The 20,077-nt window shown below is 41.7% G+C and overlaps 1 protein-coding gene across 1 annotated transcript; it reads left to right on the top strand.

The window, feature by feature from the left end:
• Positions 1 to 10,289: 10,289 nt before the first annotated feature.
• LOC101650318 (cytochrome c oxidase subunit 7B, mitochondrial) lies at positions 10,290 to 15,538 on the top strand. The gene is made up of 3 exons (XM_004717635.2): positions 10,290 to 10,404; positions 13,944 to 14,068; positions 15,349 to 15,538. The coding sequence occupies exons 1-3, from the start codon at positions 10,365 to 10,367 to the stop codon at positions 15,421 to 15,423; spliced, it is 240 nt and encodes a 79-aa protein (XP_004717692.1). The 5' UTR covers positions 10,290 to 10,364; the 3' UTR covers positions 15,424 to 15,538.
• The last annotated feature ends 4,539 nt before the right edge of the window (positions 15,539 to 20,077 follow it).

The following is a 20,077-nucleotide window of genomic DNA, read 5'->3' as shown; positions in this document are numbered from 1 at the left end:
TTTGTAATTCCGACCAAAAGACCTTTTCCTGATGAATCTGGGCAAGAGAAGGTGGAAACAAGATACTGCTAGGATTCAGTTGTTGTGTGGTTCTTAACAGGATTCACTGGGCTTGCCAAACTGTTGGGTATAAAATGAGCAATTTCAAAAACAGGAGGAGGAGGGATCTCATTACTACCAGCAAAAGCTAGGAGTGGAGCATGTTTTCTGGACCCTGAGATTCCTACACATTGAACTTTCTTGATCTAGACAACTCTGACACCTGAAAAGTGACAGAAGAGTAGCAACAGAACTAGGAATTAGAGCAAGAGATGGAGTGGTGGACTTCCTTACCCACAGAGCAAATAAAGCTGAGTGCTTTGGGGCAGGAGCCTGGCTTGTGGAGTAGAGCACCACCGGGCAATTAATTCAGGAAGCTGGGTTTGCTGACCCACTTGAACTGGAGTTCAGTGCTTTTGGGTTGAGGCATATGATGGAGTGGCATGCCCACTGGGCATTCTTTAGTAGTCTTAAAAGAATTTTTTCACATGTCCAGATTGAACAACTATATCCTGAGCATTTCTTACCTGAATCGTAGCCTGTTAACCTTCACGGTAAACTCCATTAATCATACCTGAATCGTAGACTGTTAACCTTCACGGTAAACTCCATTAGTCATGAGCACTGTCTATGAGTTCTTTGTGGCCACTGCCATGAATTACAGAATGTAGCTGGAAAAATAGAGTGCTGTGTGAGACAGAACAGATGTTTGAGGGCTTTTTTTAACAGCACTATTGAGTGGAGAAGAAATTTTAGTAAAAATCCATTTCTGCATTCAAGATGCTCATAGTTTATGGGAGAAGACTGGAAACATAACAATAATCCAATATGAGGTGTGGAATTCAACTCAATTCATGCAGGTAGAGGGTATGAGCTAAAAATTGAAGAGCGAGAACTTTCACAGAAAGGAAACACACCAGTAGAAGATCCTGCGCATAGAGAGACTTGAAAGCAAGTGCTTATACATATCAAAAAAGGTAGGTAGAACAGTAGGACCGCTGTTGGGGTTGCAGAGGGCAGCTAGCCCATAGGCAAAACGTTTAATATCACTTTTATGGTTCCCCCAAGGGTGAGAACCTACTTGGTACTATATGGCTAGTCATGCATGTTTAACTGAGTTTCTTGTCAGCCCTTGGGTGATCTAGGTCCCATAGGCCCCCTGAACTTTATAGATCTTTTTCTCTCAAGGAATACAGCATACAGACCACACCAAAATGATCTGCTTTGGAAAACTCACTAAGTAAACTGGACTTCACCTTAAGCACACCTGTTGCGGATTCTCACTCACTGCTATGGACTCAATGGCGACTCATAGCTATCCCAGCCTGTGGATAATTCAGCGGTTCTCAACCTGGGGGTCGAGACCCCTTTGGGGGAGTCAATCAACCCTTTCACAGGGAGCGCCCTATTCATAACAGCAGCAAAATGACAGTTATGAAGTAGCAAGGAAAATAATGTTATGGTTGGGGGTCACCACCACATGAGGAACTGTATTAAAGGGTCGCAGCATGAGGAGGGTTGAGAACCACTGCCTTAGAGTCAATTCTGACTCATAGTGACCCTATAGGGCAGTGTGTAAGTGTCTCATAGGATTTCTAAGGTTGTGATCTTTATGAAAGCTGACTGTCAAATCTTTCTCCTTGAAAAGTGGCTGGGGGGTGCAAACCTTTTGGCTAGCATCTGTACAACTAGGATCTTTCCTTATACAGTACGTATATATGCATTTATATTGTCTTAAAAAACACACAAACATACAAGGCACTCACCTCATTGCCATCGATTCTGACTCTGTAGAACCCTGTAGAACAACAGTCCCTTTAGGGTTTCCCAGAGTTTAACTCTTTATTGGAGTAGAAAGCCTGGTATTTCTCCCATAAAACAGCTGGTGGTTTCAAACTGCTGACCTTTTGGTTAGCAGCCCAACACATATCCACACCACTAGGGTTCCCCTAAAACAGGACTACAAAATAAAATTATGTACCATATTTCTCTGTATCTTACTTTCCATGTAAGAATGACTTGGCAAACTAACCAAATCTGATGCCATAGCATCTATTGCAGACTCACAATAACCTTTTAAGGCAGAGTAAGTAGATATGTCCCATCGTGTTTCCAAGGTTGTAAGTTCTGCAGAATCTAACGTCAATCTTCCTCCAGTGGAACACTTTACTGCTGCACCACCAGAGATCCTTCAATGGCTTGGAACATCCTCAAAGAGCACATCGATTTCTAGTTTCACAGTGCATGATGAGCCTGCTCCACCATACCTTTGATCATTGTCTATTTTTACAACTTACTTTTTGCCAATCTGAGATTTTTAACTAGTATTTTAAAAACTGCATGCACTTGTTTTATGTGCCAAAAGCAGCATTAGACTGGAAAAAGTAGGATCTTAGTATTTGTTCTCCAGTAGTTAATTTTGCAAGTTTAAGCCTGTTTTCCTTATCTAGAAAATTAGAAAAGTGGCAAAAATCTCTAATAATCTGTTAAAGTTCTAAGATTACATGGCTCTAAATAACAAATGTTTCCAACCATAATGTGAATTTGGTTAGGGTGAGTAAAGCCTTTAAATTCCACGAGGAGGGATCATAGTTTAGTTCACTTGGAACACGCTTGATACTTTTAGTAATACTTCTGATGGGTTAAAAGCCTGATAAATTACTTTTAAACGATCACTTGGGAAATGTAATAAATCTGACACAGTTTCAGTTTTCAGTCTAATTCTTACACACTTGAAGTGAAAATGCTACAAAAAAATAATAGCTCGTAGAAGTCAATGATCAGCTAGCTAGTCCACACTCTGGGCTTAAAGGCGAACTCAAGCCACACCATACACCACCCATCCAAAGACGTGTCAAAACGCGTAGCTAGACACTTTCATAGGCCTGTATAGAAGCCAGCTGTCAACTATCCATCACCAGTCTCAGACTCTACATCCCCACAACACAAGGAGTTTCTTCTCTCGCGAACCCCTAACTCTGAAAACGGCGGAACTGAAGCCATCAGAGGCACACAACCCGCGGATTAGGAAACCGGAAGAAGACAGAGACCCCCCTCAAACTCCACTCTCATTGGAAAAAGCCCGTGCTGCAGCAAACAGCGTCCTCACCTCCTTCTTTCTCTGGGCAGAAGCCGAGGGAACCACGTAAATGAGCACCAGCGCCAAAGCCGCGGTCGCCAAGAGAGACCCACACCACCAACGCGCTGCCATGTCTGCTCCTCTGCCACCTAGAAGCGAAACTTTCCCCAAGCTCGAGGTGAGGGTGGGGCATGAGACTGGGAAAGCCTGGCCCCGTCTGTCCCCATTGGTCCCAGTCGCCCGGCCTAGTTGACCCTCGATGACGTCACAGCGCGCCAGCCTAGCCGCCCGCTAAAAGACGGCGCGCTTCTAATGGGTCCCGGTTAGCCAATAGAAATAGGCAGATCTGGAGGGCTTCCATTGGTGGCTAAGACTAATGGCCCACCCCTTTCGTTACGTGAACCCGGCGCCGCCCCGCAGAGCTCTTCCAACGCGCTTGCGCCGTTATGAGGTGTCGCGCGTTTGCGGCGGGAGCTTTTGCTTGAGGTTGGGAAAAAAAGTTTCCCACCGATCCATCCCCTACGCCCAGACTCACTCCCAAGTCCTTGAAAGCCCCCTGTTTCGATGAATATTCTAGAAAAAAATGGGACCTAGCTAAGTTATGAGAGGAGCTCTCGGGCGTAGTGGGTTACGCTTGGTCAAAAGCAGTTCGAAACCGCCAGCCGGCCAATGGGAAAAAAATGAGGCTTCTTACGCCTCAAAGAGTCTCAGTCTTAGAAACTCACAGGGGCAATTTTGTTCTGTTGTATAGGGTCGTTACGAGTCGGAATCGACTGTGTGGCAGTGAGTGAATGGGAGCTAAGTTATTGATAAGTGAAAGCTCGTTTTGCTGCTAAAATACGCAATGAAAAATGCAAAAGTAGGGAAACAAAACGAAGTATAACTCGGAGAATTCTTAGAGCTTGAATTTCTTGTGTATCCCAGAAATTGCCAGGTGGACTGAACAAAAGAGAACTCCAAAAATTATTTTAAAAGGCCAGCGAAAAGTAGATTTAGAAAAAGAAAAGAAAAGCAGATTTAGCTGTGCGGCACCAGTGGGGTCCTATGGTGTCCTGCAAGGAGTGGGGAGGGGTGTCGGGCTGGGGGGAGTCGCGACCCTGTAGGTGGAAGAGTGGATTTTAAAGCTACAGCATTAGGGGTACATGGGGGAGAGGGGAGGAGGAAGGGAAGGGGGGGGGGAAAGGAAAATTAGAGGCTAGCGAATTTTGGGAATGATGAGGGCAACAAATGTATAGATGTGCTTTACACAATTGATCTATGTATTGTGATGAATTGTATGAGCCCCAATAAATTGATTTAAAAAAAAAAGCTACAGCAGCTCCTCCTAATGGTGGCGCAGACGGCTACACACAGCCCCCGTGGTACTTTGAACCACCCACCCCTACCCCGGCCACAAAGACATCAAGCGCCTGATCGTAGCACATTGTACCCTTCACCGTACCCTTTCTGCCACTCCAGTTGATGACGTGTTCAAAATTGGCAATGTTGAGATTTCACAGGTGGAAATAATCAGACATGCTTAAACGACCCCAACCAACTTCGTTCACAAAATTGATGACATGACAGCTACCCCAATGGATGTTTGCCAGTTCTAACTCAGCAGTGTTGCAGGACAGCGTAGAAGTACCCATAGCGTTCCCAAGGCTGTGATCTTTACATAAGTGGAACTACCCAGATCTCACTGCCATCGAGTTAATGCTGGCAACCCGCTGTGGGTTTCTGAAACTGTTGACAGGAGTACAAAGCCCAGGCTTTCAGCCTAGTCTTTCTCCCAAGCTGGTAGTTTCGAACTGCTGACCATGCATGGGAATCACAGCCCCATGCATAGCCACTACACAACCAGGGTTCCTAATGGAACTGCTAGTGGGTTCAAATTGCTGAGCTTCTGGTCAGCAAAGGATCCCTTACCTAGCATCTCTGGAACTCATTGGGATGACTTTACCAGGTAATAATAATAATATATTCAAGAGATAAAAATATACATTGTTATTTGAATAAAATGTAGCTAGATCTTAAAAGAGAACAATGCCTAAGGCAGGTAGTCTTTGCTGGTTAAACTAAGCTATTGTTTGGTTTTACAAAGACTTCAGGTGATATTTGTAGTTTAAAGTTTAAAAATAATCTAACAATTTTAGGCGCCCATCCAACCTCCATGGCTCCAGAGTCAGGAAACCATGAATTTGAAATTCTATTTTTCATTTTCCCCTTTCAGTCAGGATTCTTCTACAGAATTCTTGATCAAAATATTCAGTAATGGTAGGTGAGCACCATCCAGTACTTCTGGTCTCGTGGCAAAGGTGGCAGTCATAAACAATGGGCAGTCATATATAATGGAATATATTCTCAAAAAGTCTCTCTCTCTCTTTCTTATTCTCTCCTGCACTCATCCCATCTGATGTCCAGTTCTTGGGATGCGAAAAGCCTGTATCCTGCTCCCTTCCTGCAAATTTTGGATTTTTCAGCTCCCACAACCCCATGAACCAACAGCCTGCTACATGACCCATGGATCTGGAACTGCCTAGACCACACAATTTCTTTGAAATACATATCTATATCCCACGAACTCTATGCACACACGCACACACATCTGTCAGCTTGTACAGTGGTGGCTTGCCTATTGCTATAATGCCATGGGGATTTCAAATACCAGCAGGCTCACCCACGGTGAATATGCTTCAGCAGAGCTTCCAGACTAAGAAGGAATAGGTGGTTCACTTCTGAGGGATTAGCCATGGAAAACTTTGTGACTAGTGCTGGAACATTGTTAGAATCCTAGAAGATGAGCCCCTCAGGTTGGTAGGCACTCAAAATATGATGAAGGATGACGAGCTGTCGCCTCAAAAGTGTAAATCGTAATGAGGTGGATGGAGCAACACTTTAGGGACCTTCACCTGCTAATGGCGCATGCCTCAAAAATCTGAAGAAACAGCTGCGCACACACTCGCATACACACACATATACACAAGAGAGTTTTAAAAAAAACTTGCTACAAAATCATAGAGACCTTTATTAAAAAAAAAATATCAAAACGTGTATCTATTGTTTCTCAGCATCCACCGAGGTCTAGAGACTTCTGAAGGCAGTGTTTCCATCTCTAACCCTTCCTCAAAGATGTTTGCGCTCTTTGAGAGCAATAATGTTGGCATTCTTGAGGGATCATGCGCCTTTGAAATGCTCTTTGATTTTTATGAGCAAAAAGAAGTCTGAAAGGGCAAGGACAAGGCTGTAGATAGGGTGAATGGGGTAAGGTTTCTCAACAAAATTCTTATCCTGGAAGAATAAGCAGGTGTACTGTGTTGATGGGGGGGAGAGGGAAGATCCTCAATACTCGGTACAACTTTCCTGGCCTATTTCTCAACAACGCAGTTTTAAAACTTCTTTCTTTCTTTCTTTCTTTTTAAACTTCTTTCTAATAAGCTCTGGTGATCTCACTGTGTCTTTCAAGAAAATCTATCAAGATTATACTTTTGTGGGGAGTGAATCTGGTCTGACCACCCCCACAGCAGGGCGAACCAAGAATGGAACATAACAGATCATCAACTGGAGCAAAGGAAAGCCACAAAGCCCTTGAGGAACCCCCAAAACAGACTTCAGGCTAGCAGGGCCGCTTACTGTAAGCCCACAGGTCTGGTGGGGAGATAGCCATAAAGGTCAGTGGAACAGAACTGGAATCACGTATGCTTTTTTGGGAGGAGGGGGGTTGCTAGCTTTTTCTTTTGTATTTTCACTTTTAATTCAATCTTTTGTTTTGTCTCTGTTATTGTTGTTTTGCTTACCTATATAAGATAAGCATAGGAAGCAAGCCGGAGGAGAAAGCAATGGCACCAATGGTTTCGGCGGGACTTGTGGGGAGGAGGAGGCAGGGGAAAGGAGCAGTGAGCAAACAATGCCATAGACAGGGAAACAACTAGGGAATTGTTGGAGCAACAGCAATCTAACTGAAAAGGAATTACTAAAGGCAGAAGAGGGCGAGTGTGATGGTGGGGCAGGAGAAAGGTAAAAGAAACAGAGGAAAGATCTAGGAAGCAAAGCTATGGATAGAGTTATAAGCATAGGTGTGTACATATATAAATACATTAATTCATAAAAATAGAGATATTGGCCATATACATATTTATATGGCAATAAATTGGGGAAGTGGGCCGAGTTTGGAACTCTGCTCAAGCCCTCCCTCAATTCAAGAACACTTTGTTCTAACACCTTGACATTCTGTGATGCTCACCCTCCCAATATGATTGCTGAAAACAAATGGGTGCATAAGCAAAAGTGGTGAAGAAAGTAGATGGTGCCCAGTTATAAAAAAATATAGGGTTTGGGGTCTTAAAGCAGGCACAAGAAGTAACAAGCCCACATGGAAGAAGCACACCAGCCTGTGCAATCATGAGGTGTCGATGGAATCAGGTAACAGGCATCAGAAGACCCAAAACAAAGCATATTGTTGAGAAGAAGGGGTCAGAGCAGAGACCCAAAATCCATCTGTAGACAATGGGGCATCCCCTCACAGAAGGATCACAAGGAAGGGATGAGTCAACCAGGGCACTCCGATGAAACACACATTGTTCCTCTGGCTCTTTGAGGCTTCCTCACCCACCACTGTCATGAGCTCAGTCCTGCCTTTCAGTTCTGGCTAGACCAGAGCATGTCCACTGGTCTAGATAAGAGCTCAGGACACATGGAATCCAGGTCAGATAAACCCCTCAGGAACAGAAATTGGAGTAGCGATACCAGAAGGGTAGGGTGAAAGTAGGTGGAGGAGGGGAAGAAGGGAGAACTGATTACAATGATTCATGCTTACCCCCTCCCACGGGGATGAACAAAAGACATGGGTGAAGGGAGACAGCAGTCATATAAGATATGAGAATATAATTTATCAAGGGGTCACGAGTGTAGGAGGGTGGAGGGAGGGAAAAAGGAGCTGATATCAAGGGCTCAAGTAGAAAGTAAATATTTAGAACATGATGATGGCAACATATGTACAAATGTGCTTGATACAATTGATTTATGGATTGTTATAAGAGCTGTAAGAGTCCCCAGTAAAATGAGTTTTAAAAAATAGATTATACTTTTGGAATTTAAAAAAATCACCATAACCCTCTTAGCTTACCTCTCTGCCTTACATTCATCACTGAGGCCTTCCCAACAAGCTTTCCTTAATATACCTGGTACATCGAAAACTTGTTATGGGGATTGCAATCAGTGAGAAACAAGGATGTATGATTTGTTGAATGTGAAGCTGATCTGCTTTGCAAACCTTTATCCAGTGCACAATACAAAGTTTTCTTTAAAAAAAACCAACCCAAACTGCTGTTTGACGTGGTACAGCATTCCTGGAAATCTGTTGCAAACTTTCAGTGATTTGGGAGGATGTCCACTTGAATTTTGTTGAAGATTTGGTATTAGCCCTGACCTCATATCACTTTTTCCACCACACCCAAAAGTATCTTTTTTTTAAAGGCACCCTAAAGAGCCTAAGACTAAGTGTATGAGTGTAAATATTACTGAGAGAAACATGCCTGTAGCCATGCATTGATTGCAGAGGCATGTTTAAACATATGTTGTTTGGAGTGAACCGAGGCATATATGAACTGGAATCCTAGTAGTAATACTTTCTGACTTACAGAGAGAGAGGAACAAATGGGGCTAAATAGTTCCAATTAGTGTTCCCAGGTAAAGAAAATACAGGGAGTCTTCCCTCAATATTTTGCTATTTATGGAAATATTAAAACATATAGAAAAATGTAAAGAATTGTATTGTGAACATCAATCCACAAGATAATGCAATCAACAATTTGTTATGTTCACTTTACCACATATTTACCCACATATTAGTGTTCTTTTTACTACTCTTGCAGCTTTTCAGTACATTAAAAATTATTTCAAAATACAAATTTAAGCCATTTGCATGCAGTAAAGCAAACCAAAAAAAGATTCCATGTAATCAATTTCAGCTTATGGAGACACCACCAGGAGCAGTACTGTGCTCCCTAGGGTTGTCAGTGCCTGAAGTTTGTAGGCCTTTCTCTCAAGGAGCCTCTAGAACTAGATGGAACCTCCATTCTTTCAGCTAGTGGCCAGGCATGCTAACCATTTGCACCAGTGAGAGACTTGCTAATTGTTGTTGAGTTGATTCTACCTAATGGCGACCTTCTATGAGTCAGAGTAGGGCTGTGTTCCATAGAATTTTCAAGGTTGTGACCTTTTGTGTGCAGATCTCTAGGGCTATCTTTGAAGGATCCTCTAGGTGGGTTCAGACTGCCAATCATTGCAAAAGCACTCACCCATTTGCACCAAACCCCCAAACCCTCTTCCATGGAGTTAATTATGAGTGGCCCTTCCAAGAATGTCTTTAAGGGAGCAGAGTGGCTGGTGGGTTTTAACTGTTTAAACTCAAAAAACCACCCTCGCTGTCCTCGAGTTGATTCTGACGTAGAAGTGAAGGCTGTGAGACTTCTGCTAGCTTACTTTGGACATATTATCAGGAAAGACACATTGCTAGAACTCAAAGACACCCACACTCAAAACTCACGGCTTCTGACTGTTAGCGATCCTACAGGACAGAGTCGAATTGCCCCTATGGGTTTCCAAGACTGCAATTAAGTAGAAAGCCTCATCTTTCTCCCTCAGAGCAGCTGGTGGTTTACAATTTGTTAGCAGCCCACTGCATAGCCCACTGCCACCCACGGTATCGTATATAAAACCTAAAGACCGTTTTGGAGGGGAGAGAAAGAACTAGCTAATGTGGAGCAAAATTAAAAAAAACCCAAACCTTAAGACTATCTTGAAATTGGTGCTTTAGACTACTCAGCTGAAGTTAAGGTCAGTGTTTCCGGTCATTTCTGCCACCAAGTAGATTCCAACTCACAAGGGTTTCTGAGACTGTAATCTTTACTGGAGAAGATAGTCTTAGTGTTTTCCCATGAGCTGCTGGTGGGTTCGAACTGCGCACCTTGAAGTTAGTGCACTAGCGCCACCCGGTTCCAAAACTAGTTTCAAGAGGTTCTCTGATTATTAAACACCACCACGTGTCAGTGACAAAGTCGGAAACTACATTTCCCAAAAGCCCGTTGTCTCTCCTTGCCGCAAAGAGAAGGACCATTTCAGGGGGATTTTTTAGTTATCGCGAGACTTTATCAAATCTCATTCTTCGGCAGCCATTTTGTTTTTCAGACCTCTCTGCAAGGGTGCCGGACGCGAATTTCTCAGAGCCAGCCGCCGCAGGTGCCGTACTGCCGTGAACTTCTTCGCGATGTTTCCCTTGGCCAAAAACGCACTAAGTCGTCTTCAAAGTGAGTAAACGAATACTTTCCAGGAGCCTTATGTCCATTCGCCTTTGTGAATTGTGCCCTTTGCCTTCACCCACTTCCTAGCTTTCTAATTCTAAAACACGTAGTCCTTCAGCCTGACTTTCCATCCCCCACCCACCGCAAGGGCCTGTAGGATCGCTGTGAGTCGGCATCGGCTCGATGATCGGGAGGACCCAACGCAGGCTTTGGCCTCCTAACGCCGTTTTTCCTTAGGTTCTCAGCTCCCAGTTATCAGAGTGAGTCACAGCTTAGCCCTACGTACGATCGAAGAGGATGTTCTTGGTGAATGTTTCTGGTTCCTTGAGGCTCCCCTAAACTTCAGCCATAGCGGTGCATTTACTACTCCTAACCCCAGATAGAACCGCCTCTCCAAATGTTGTAGCCATCACGCAAGGAAATGTAATCTAGCTTTTCACCTGATTTATTGCAGACAACTTGATTGGTAGTGCTGCAACGTTTAAGTTTACTTGTGGGTTATTAACTGAGAACAGTCACGGCCATTAAGAAAACATTGTCACCTAGGCAGGTCCAGGAATATTTGGGATCAGCATTGTTTATTGAGAATGTACTGGATTAGAGCGAGAGAAGAGAGATCAGTTAATATTTATATGATTTGCATTGAAGGTGACCTTGAGCAATTCTTACCACGTGGGTGGCCCTTTTTAATAGTCAAGGTGACCCATTAAGCAATTAATGACTTTAGGCTTCCGCTCCCCGGCCCCCCTCTTAAAAATCTTAAGGGCATTACCAGAATGTGTTCTTCACATTTAAATGCCTTTGAAAAGAACCAATAAATAGTCACTGGCTTGTTTCTCATGTTCCAAAAGCTGCATTTCTATTATTCCTTTCATTTTGAGCGAACGTCTCTGAAACTGACTTCTTTGTAAACAAAAAACAGCACACCTTGCAAGTGCATTCCACCCCGGTAATTCAGAGGATAACTGGCCCAAAGGGTTTTTGTTTGTTTGTTTTTTAAATCCATTTATTGGGGCTCATACAATTCATCACAAAGCATAGATTAATTGTGTAAAGCACATCTATACATTTGTTGCCCTCATTATTCCCAAAATTCGCTTTCCTCTTGGGTTCCCGGAATCAGCTCATTTTCCTTTTTTCCCTTCCTCCACCCCTCTCCCCCATGCACCCTTGATAATTTATAAATTATTATTGTATCTTATATTACACAGTCCAGCGTCTCCTTTCACCCACCCCTCTGCTGCCCGTCCCCCAGAGAGGAGGTTATATGTAGCTCCCTGTGATCCATTCCCCCTTTCTACATCCCCTTTCCCTCCTGGTATTGCCACTGTCACCCCTGGTCCTGAGGGGTTCTTCTGTCCTAGATTCCCTGCGTTTCCAATTCCCATCTGTACCGCTGTGCTTCATCTGGTTTAACCAGGTCTGCAAGGCAAAATTGGGGTCCTGGTAGTTGGGGGGAGGAAGCGTTTAAGAACTAGAGGAAGGTTGTGGGTTTCATTATTGCTATACTGAACCCTAAGTAACTCATCTCCCCACTCCCCCTCTGCAAGGTATGTCCAGTTGTCTACCCAAAGGGTTTTTAAGGGAGCAAACAACCTCATCTTTCTCCTTCAGGGTAGTTGGTGGGCTCCAACCAGTGCTCACCAGAGCTCCTTTAGCATACCTGAGGGAAGGATTTTGTTGTTTAAACTCTTTTAGTATAGAATTTATTGCGGAATGTTCGCAGAGTTGCTGATCTTCTCTCAAATTCACTTGCCGAGGAGTCTATTGGGATTTAAGGTGACCCTGTAGGACAGGGTAGAACTGCAGCTGGGGGTCTCCGAGACTGATCTTCATGGGACTAGAAAGACTAATTTTTCTCCCAAGGTTGATGCTCATCTTGGGTATCACTAAAATTGAAAACAAAAAGCAGCATAAAGCCTTCATGAGAAGAAACCATAACCCTCAACCCTTTGTGTCACATAGAAGTCATTTTGTTGTTTCTTTAAAATTGTTTTATTGATTTAAAATTCCCATATGCTTCCACAGTTCAGTTGCTTTTAAAGAGTTGTGTATACTTCATCAATCAGTTCTAGTGCACCCTCCCCTCTCCTGTATTCATCCCTCCCCCACACCCAGTCCCCAATGAGCTTTTACATCAGTCATTGTCTCTACGCATCCGCTCTTAGTGTGCTCCATAAACTGGGAAACAGAAGAAACAATAAAAAACAAAACGCGGTGGAGGGGGAGAGTTTGAGAAAGAAAAGACCACCAGCTGTGTTAAGATAAGCCAGAGAGAAAATTTCTTTATTGGAACAAATGAGAAATAATTAAACCTAGAGCAAATTCAGGATGGGTCAAGAGGGAATTCAACAGACTAGGTATCATTTTATACTGTAGTTCCATCCACCATAATCAAGTTTACAGTAATAGCTTGTCTGATATTAAAGCTTCTCATGTCCCTTGACTGGCCAGAAGGGATCTGCCAGGGGCTTCATCCAAATAGGGACTCTGCAGGTGAATTTTGGGCTCCCACTGTCTTCTATAGCCTATAGAGGCTGTTGTTCTTAAAGGACTAGTAGAGAGTGGACTGCCTCACCGTTTCTCTAGCATGCTTTCATATGTATTTCACAAGAGACCATTTGAGAACAATCCTTTATCTTTTCACTAGAATAACAGTAAGATTAAAGTTATAATCTTGTCATTCTGCTCAATAATACCTTTACCCCTTGTCTACCAGAAAGAGTGGCCCAGTATTGAGAACCCATCACGATTCTTTTTAGTTTAATCCTCTTGACATGTTTATGCATCTTATTCATCTACCGAACTTAATTGGTGGCACTGGGCTTTTCTGTTTCTGCCTTTATTCAGATACCTCTTTCTGATATCTACACAACTAAATCATACCTGCCTGCCATTCAAAGTGTTTTGCTAGATAAAATTCTTTGTGTAAGAGTGATTTGTGTCTACATTATCTAATCTCATTTACACTAGAAGTTTCCTGAGGAACGTGGTCTGCATCTTATATCTGCTTCTTACATACTACTTTATACTCTTTTTTTTTTTAGCATGATGCTTTATTCATTAGTAATTTAAATACTTCCCTTTAAAATTTTTTTAAGATCATAAATATTTAGTGTGCTTAAATTTGAAGTTCATTTTGGGTTTATTTTTTCTCATAAGTATAAGTTGTTGAACACTTTTGAGTAAACTTTAGTGAAAATGTAAGACATAACTATTCAAGTTAATAAAAGTTACAAAGGCTGTACAAATACTAATTTGAAGTAAATGTTGTATCACCATTGCTTTGCTTTCCCCCAATATTTTGTTATAAAACTTTTCAAGCATATAGGAAACATGGAAGAAATACATGGTGAACACCCATTTATTTGCCACCTAGATGGTAGGGTTAGCATTTTTTATATTTGTTTTATCACTTTCATCTTATTTTTGATGTGTTTCAAAGTATACTACTTCGCTTTTAGCTTTGCTTTCTTGATTGGCAATATTAATTGTGTATGGTCTCATTTTCTGATAATAGATGTGCTTCTGTATTTTTTTTTAAGTGCGAAGCATTCAGCAAGCAATGGCAAGGCATAGCCACCAGAAACGGGCACCTGATTTCCATGACAAATATGGTAATGCTATTTTAGCTAGTGGAGCTACTTTCTGTATTGCTGTCTGGACATATGTAAGTAATTTTCACTGGTAATTTTTATTTTACATGCTTTTAGTTGTTTGGATCATGCTTTGATATTTTAATACAGCAGCATACATTTATAGTTCAGAGAAATTTTTAGAGATTCTCTAACTACCTGCCTAAATGCACCAATTTCTTCTGGAACATTCATCATTCATTACGTAACATTTCCAATAACAAGTTTCTCACTGGATCACAAAGCAGCCCTTTCCATATAATGTAGCTTTAAATGGGATCTTGTGTTTTCTTAAAATCTGCCTCTTTATATTCTACTCACCATTCCATCGTAACACAAAAATTCTGATTCCGTTTCCATATAACAGCTGCTTGCTGTTAGAAAATTGATTATTGTTATATGACTTTCAGGATTTTTACTCTCTTGGACACCCTTATTGGACACACTTCGTATAGCCAATATTTCCTCCTAAAATTTTACACTGAGAAACTGAATACAGTATTTTGGATAAATGAGATGTAATTTGCTTCCAATGTTTTCATTTAAAAAAAATTCGTTTATCTACAATTCAGTAGTTAAATATCTTTTAAAAGACTTGAGCAACCAATATTTCAGTTTCTACATCTTCATTAAGCAAATTACTAGTCGCTGTACTTGTTAAAAGTAGGAATTCTCAAGTTACTTCCAGTAAATAAATAAATTTGACTAAATAAACGTTGATAGGCCTTTCCCATCTTTGTTTACATCTTTCTGAAATGAAATACACATAATTATAAAGATAAACAGGTGTTGTCTTTAAAGGAGCTTTTGGAAGAAGTGCTCCTTAATGGTGAAGGGATATTACAATAGGGTCTTTGACAATTCTTTTCATAGTTGTTGCTGACAGAATCAATGTTTTGAGGAAGTAGTGTAGAAATGTGAGATATAAATTAGAATTAGTTAAGTTAAATAAAATTAAAAACTCAGTTCCTCAGTCACATTAGCCATATTTCAAGTATTCGTGTGGCTGGTGGTTACTATATTGGACAGTAGATGTACAAAAACTTCATTATTTTGGAAGTTATATGGGGTCTTTAGAAAGTTTGTGGGAATGTTCCATTTTTCCCCATAAACTTTGTGAAACCTTGTGTTGAGCAGTACTGCTCTGTTAAATAAATCAGGATCACTATTAAGTTTGGACTACATGGAAGGCACTATATTCCAGACGAGTTTGTATGTTTTCAGTCTGTAGAATACCATTGTCACGTAATAAATGCACTTAAAGGAACAGTAGATTATGTTTTAAGCATGCATAACAGCATTTTCATTCTTACAGACAGCAACACAAGTTGGAATCCAATGGAACCTGTCCCCTATTGGCAGAGTCACCCCAAAGGAATGGAGAGATTAGAAATCAAATCAGCTGGTGGTGTAATACTGAATTGTTTCAAAATCAACTTTTAAATTGATTCAAGTAAAAGCACCACATGTGGCATTATTGAAGAAATAAAATGCATTTGAAATTATTACTGTATGTTTTCTTTGTTTCCTATAAATACAACCAAGCATGATCATCATTTTTTTACCTTTGTGTTAATATTAAAGTCAAAATGCTATTAGAACCCCGCTACCATCTAGACCTGACTCAGCAACTCTATCAGGCAGAATAGAACTCCTTAGAACAGGCATCCACATGTGGCCTGCCAGGTGTTTTTGCCCTGTTTTTTTATTTCAAAATAAGATGTGCAGTGTGCATAGGAATTTGTTCATAGTTTTTTTAAAACTATAGTCCGGCCCTCCAACGAGTCTGAGGGACAGTGAACTGGCCCCCTGCTTTAAAACGTTTGAGGACCCCTGCCTTAGAGTTTCTAAAACAGTCTTTTTGGGCAGTGGGCAGGGTCATATAATACAGTGTGCTTTATATATTTTTAGATTTTTTAATTGTAAATTAGGTGAGGTTTACATTTCACATCATGAAATTTGTATTCAATGGTTAAAACTAATCTGGTGGGTTTGAACAATCAAACTTGTAGTCCAATGCTTATCCCACAGAGCCATCCAGGCTCCTTTCAAAATGCTATACAACTTCTTAAATGGCTTTCCTGTCTTAAGGTTAGTGTGAAAGGAAAATTAGGCTATCATCTGGGACTCAAATTCATTCATATAATTTATGAATGATCATCGAGCTGAAAATTTGATGCCCAGATCATATACCTGCTCCTTTCTATCATTTATATTGGAATTCCTAAGTCTTGTACTCCTGCCTAGAGAAGACGAGGTATAACAGGCTAAGGGAAGCATGATTTTACAAAATGAATTCCTAGCTGGTCTAAAGACAAGAGCAGCGGGTCTCAACCTGTGGGTCGTGGCCCCTTTGAGGGTTGAACGACCCTTTCACAGGGTCGTCTACTTCATAACAGCAAAATTACAGTTATGAAGTAGCAACAAAAATAATTTTATGGTTGGGTGGTCACCACAACGTGAACTACTAAAGGGTCGTGGCATTAGGAAGGTTGAAACCACTGAGCTAGAGTCTTAATTCTCTCAGCACGTTTATTTGCAGTAAGAAAATATTCCTTATAAAGAAACCTCGTCAAATACATCTTTCCCCCCAGTAGTCTAACCGTGAACACTCCTGTTGGTTTAATACGTAACATGTAGTTTGGGCATGACTTTGAACCCACCAGCAGCTCTGCAGGAGAAAAGACCTGGCGATCTTCCTATTCTGTAAAGATTTCCGCCTCGCACAAAAGCAATGACTTAGAAACAGCTTACAGGTATGTATTACCAGCTGTATATAGCCCTATGGGCTGGGCCACCAGGCCCTTATTTTGAGCCTCTCGCACACAGCAGGAAGTCACCTAGTCATTGGCTGTGGAGTGGAAAGTCAGCCTTGAACTCCACTGCAGTTCACCCTCAGATCCTGTGACTTGGTGAGTCTAGTAACTGTTTGTTCATTGTGGTCCCGTAGTGTACACTATCCCTGACTCAGCTGTCCTGGGCCTCTTTGGTCTGTACCCCTCTCTCCCTAGGTAGGTCCTCACAGGCAAGCTAACCTTCTTTGTAACTGGTTAGCAGAGAAAGTGGCAATAGCCCAGTGGGTGGGATCCTACAGATCACTGAGGTTTCTAAAGTGAGATACCTGGGGACTTAAAGCAGCCCCTGGGCCAGTGAACCTGGGATCCCCTAGTGACACAGTTGTTTCCACAATGTCCAAGTCACATAATATCCCATTTCACAAAAGGAATCATGGTTGTTAAGTGTGTACCTGTACTAAATTTTTTTAAAATCATTTTATTGGGGGCTCATACAACTCATCACAATCCATACATACATCAATTGTGTAAAGCACATTTGTACATTCATTTCCCTCATCATTCTCAAAACATTTGCTCTCCACTTAAGCTGCTGGCATCAGTTCATCATTTTCCCGCTCCCCCCTCCCTCATGAACCCTTGATAATTTATATATTATTATTTTGTCATATCTTGTCCTGTCCGATGTCTCCCTTCACCCACTTTTCTGTTTCTCCCCCAGGGAGAAGGTCACATGTAGATCCTTGTAATCGGTTCCCCCTTTCCACCCCACTCTTCCTCCACCCTCCCGGTATCGCCACTCTCAACACTGGTCCTGAAGGGAATCATCTGTCCTGGATTCCCTTTGTTTCCAGTTCCTATCTGTACCAGTGTACATCCTCTGGTCTAGCCAGATTTGTAAGGTAGAACTAGGATCATGATAGTGGGGGGGATGGGGAGAGGAAGCATTTAGGAACTAGAGGAAAGTTGTATGTTTCGTTGTTACTACACTGCACCCTGACTGGCTCGTCTCCTCCCAGCGAAGCTTCCATAAGGGGATGTCCAATTCCTACACCTGGGCTTTGGGTCTCCAGTCTGCACCCCCCTTATTCACAATGATATGATTTTTTTGTTCTGATGATGCCTCCTGAAACCTCATCCGTTCGACACCTCTTGTGATCACACAGTCTGGTATGCTTCTTCCATGTGGGCTTTGTTGCTTCTGAGCTAGATGGCCCCTGTACTAAGTTTTTATCACTGAATTACCACTGAGTATTCTAAAGAGACATTGGCTTAAACATCAGGTTGCCCGCCTCTAGGTCAGAAGTTCAAATCCGCCAACTGCTCCAAAGGAGAAAGGAGGTGCTCTGCTGCTTTAAAGATTTAGAGCCTCAAAAAAAAAAAAATTAGAGCTCCAGAAATCTTAGGGAGCAGTTCTACTCTGCCCTATAGGTCACTATGAGGCAGAATCTACTTGATGGCTGTGAGTATTCTAAAGAGTAGAGGTAATTTGTAGTAGGGTTTGTAACACATCTGTCACTTAACTGATAATTATCAGCTGTTTTGACAGGATAAAATAACATTTTAGAATATCTCTGAAAATAGGCTGTGAATCAAAGACTGGAGGAAAACATACCAAGCAAATAGCAATTCACAAAAAGCAGGGGTTGCAATCCTAATCTCTGATGAAATTGATCTCAAGGGGCAAGCCATAACAAGAGATAAGGAGGGGCAGTATATAATGCTCAAGGTGACAGTAGACCAGTAAGCATAATAAATATGCATACAACAAGAGACCGCAAAATTTGTCAAACACTCCAAAAGATGAGAAAAGAAATCACAGGCTCAACAATTATGATAGGTGACTTTAATACATCTGTCTCTGAGAAAGATAGACCACAGGGAAAGAAGCTTAACAAGGAAGCTAAAGATCTATACATTACAATTAGAGGACTTGACCTGATAGATATTTACAGAGCTCTCCACCCAAATGCAAAACATTTCACATTCTTTTCAAGGCCACATGGCATATCCTGAAGATAGATCACCTGCTGGGACACAAGTAGAATCGGTATAAACTCAAGCACATTGAGATAATACAGACCTCTCTGACCACTATGCCATAAGGCTAGAAATCAACAAAAGGATGATGAAGAAAACAAGGGAAAATAATTGGAGGATGAATAACTCTCTACTGCAAAAGGAGTGGGTACTGGCCCAGATCAGAGATGAAATTAGGAAATTTCTAGAAACCAATGAGAATGAGAATACGATGTTCCAAAACCTTTGGGACACACAAAGGCAGTTATCAGAGGAAGTTTCATAGCAATACATGCACTCATGAAAAAGGAAGAGAGACTTAAGATTGATATATTGGCACAAAATTTACAGCAATTAGAGCAGTGTTAACAGGACAACCATACTAATAGCAAAAGAAAAGGAATAATATAAATCAGGGCTGAGATTCATGAGAGGGAAAAAAAACTATGGAAAAAATGCTGCAAACAGTTGGTTCTTTGAAAGGATTAACAGAATCAACAGACAGCTCAGCAAACCTAACCAAAGAAAGGAAGGAACAACTTTTTTTTTCTGCGAGGGGGAGGGAGAAGAGGGGGTGAAGAGACGGGGAGGGGAGGGAGGGGATGGGGGAGGAGGGTGCGGGAGAGAGACGGAACAACTTTCATTAGCAAGGATGAGGGATGAAACGGGACATTACAATGGACCCTAATGTAATCAAAAGGATAATTACACAGTACTATGAAGGCCTGTAATCCAATGAATTCAACAACTTGGATGACATGGACAAATACTTGGAAAAATACTCCCTCCCTAGACTATCCCAGATGGATGTCTAGAATCTCAACAGACCCATAGCAATAGAAGATATAGACAAGGTTATCAAGGGATTACCAACAAAAAAATCCCCTGGACCAACAGCTTTACAGGAGAATTCTACCAAACATTCAGGGGAGATCTGACACCAATCCTACACAAACTCTTCTAGAACATGGAAAAAGACAGCAAGTCCCAGACTCTTTTTATGAGGCTAGTATAACCCTGAAACCTAAACCAGGCAAGGATCCCACAAGAATTGAGAACTATGGACCAATATCCCTAATGAACACTGATGCAAAAATCCTTAACAAGATACTGGCCAATAAGAGAAGAGGGCAGTGGGAGATGTCGGACAGTGTAACATATGACAAAATAATAATAATTTATGAATTATGAAGGGTTTATGAGGGAGGGAGGGGGGAAATGAGCAGCCGA

This window comes from Echinops telfairi, unplaced genomic scaffold (genome assembly GCF_000313985.2).
Source record: "Echinops telfairi isolate 266 unplaced genomic scaffold, ASM31398v2 ScPeMD7_7418;HRSCAF=8456, whole genome shotgun sequence".
NCBI classification, from domain to species: Eukaryota; Metazoa; Chordata; class Mammalia; order Afrosoricida; family Tenrecidae; genus Echinops; species Echinops telfairi.
This window is presented reverse-complemented; position numbering and strand designations above follow the sequence as displayed.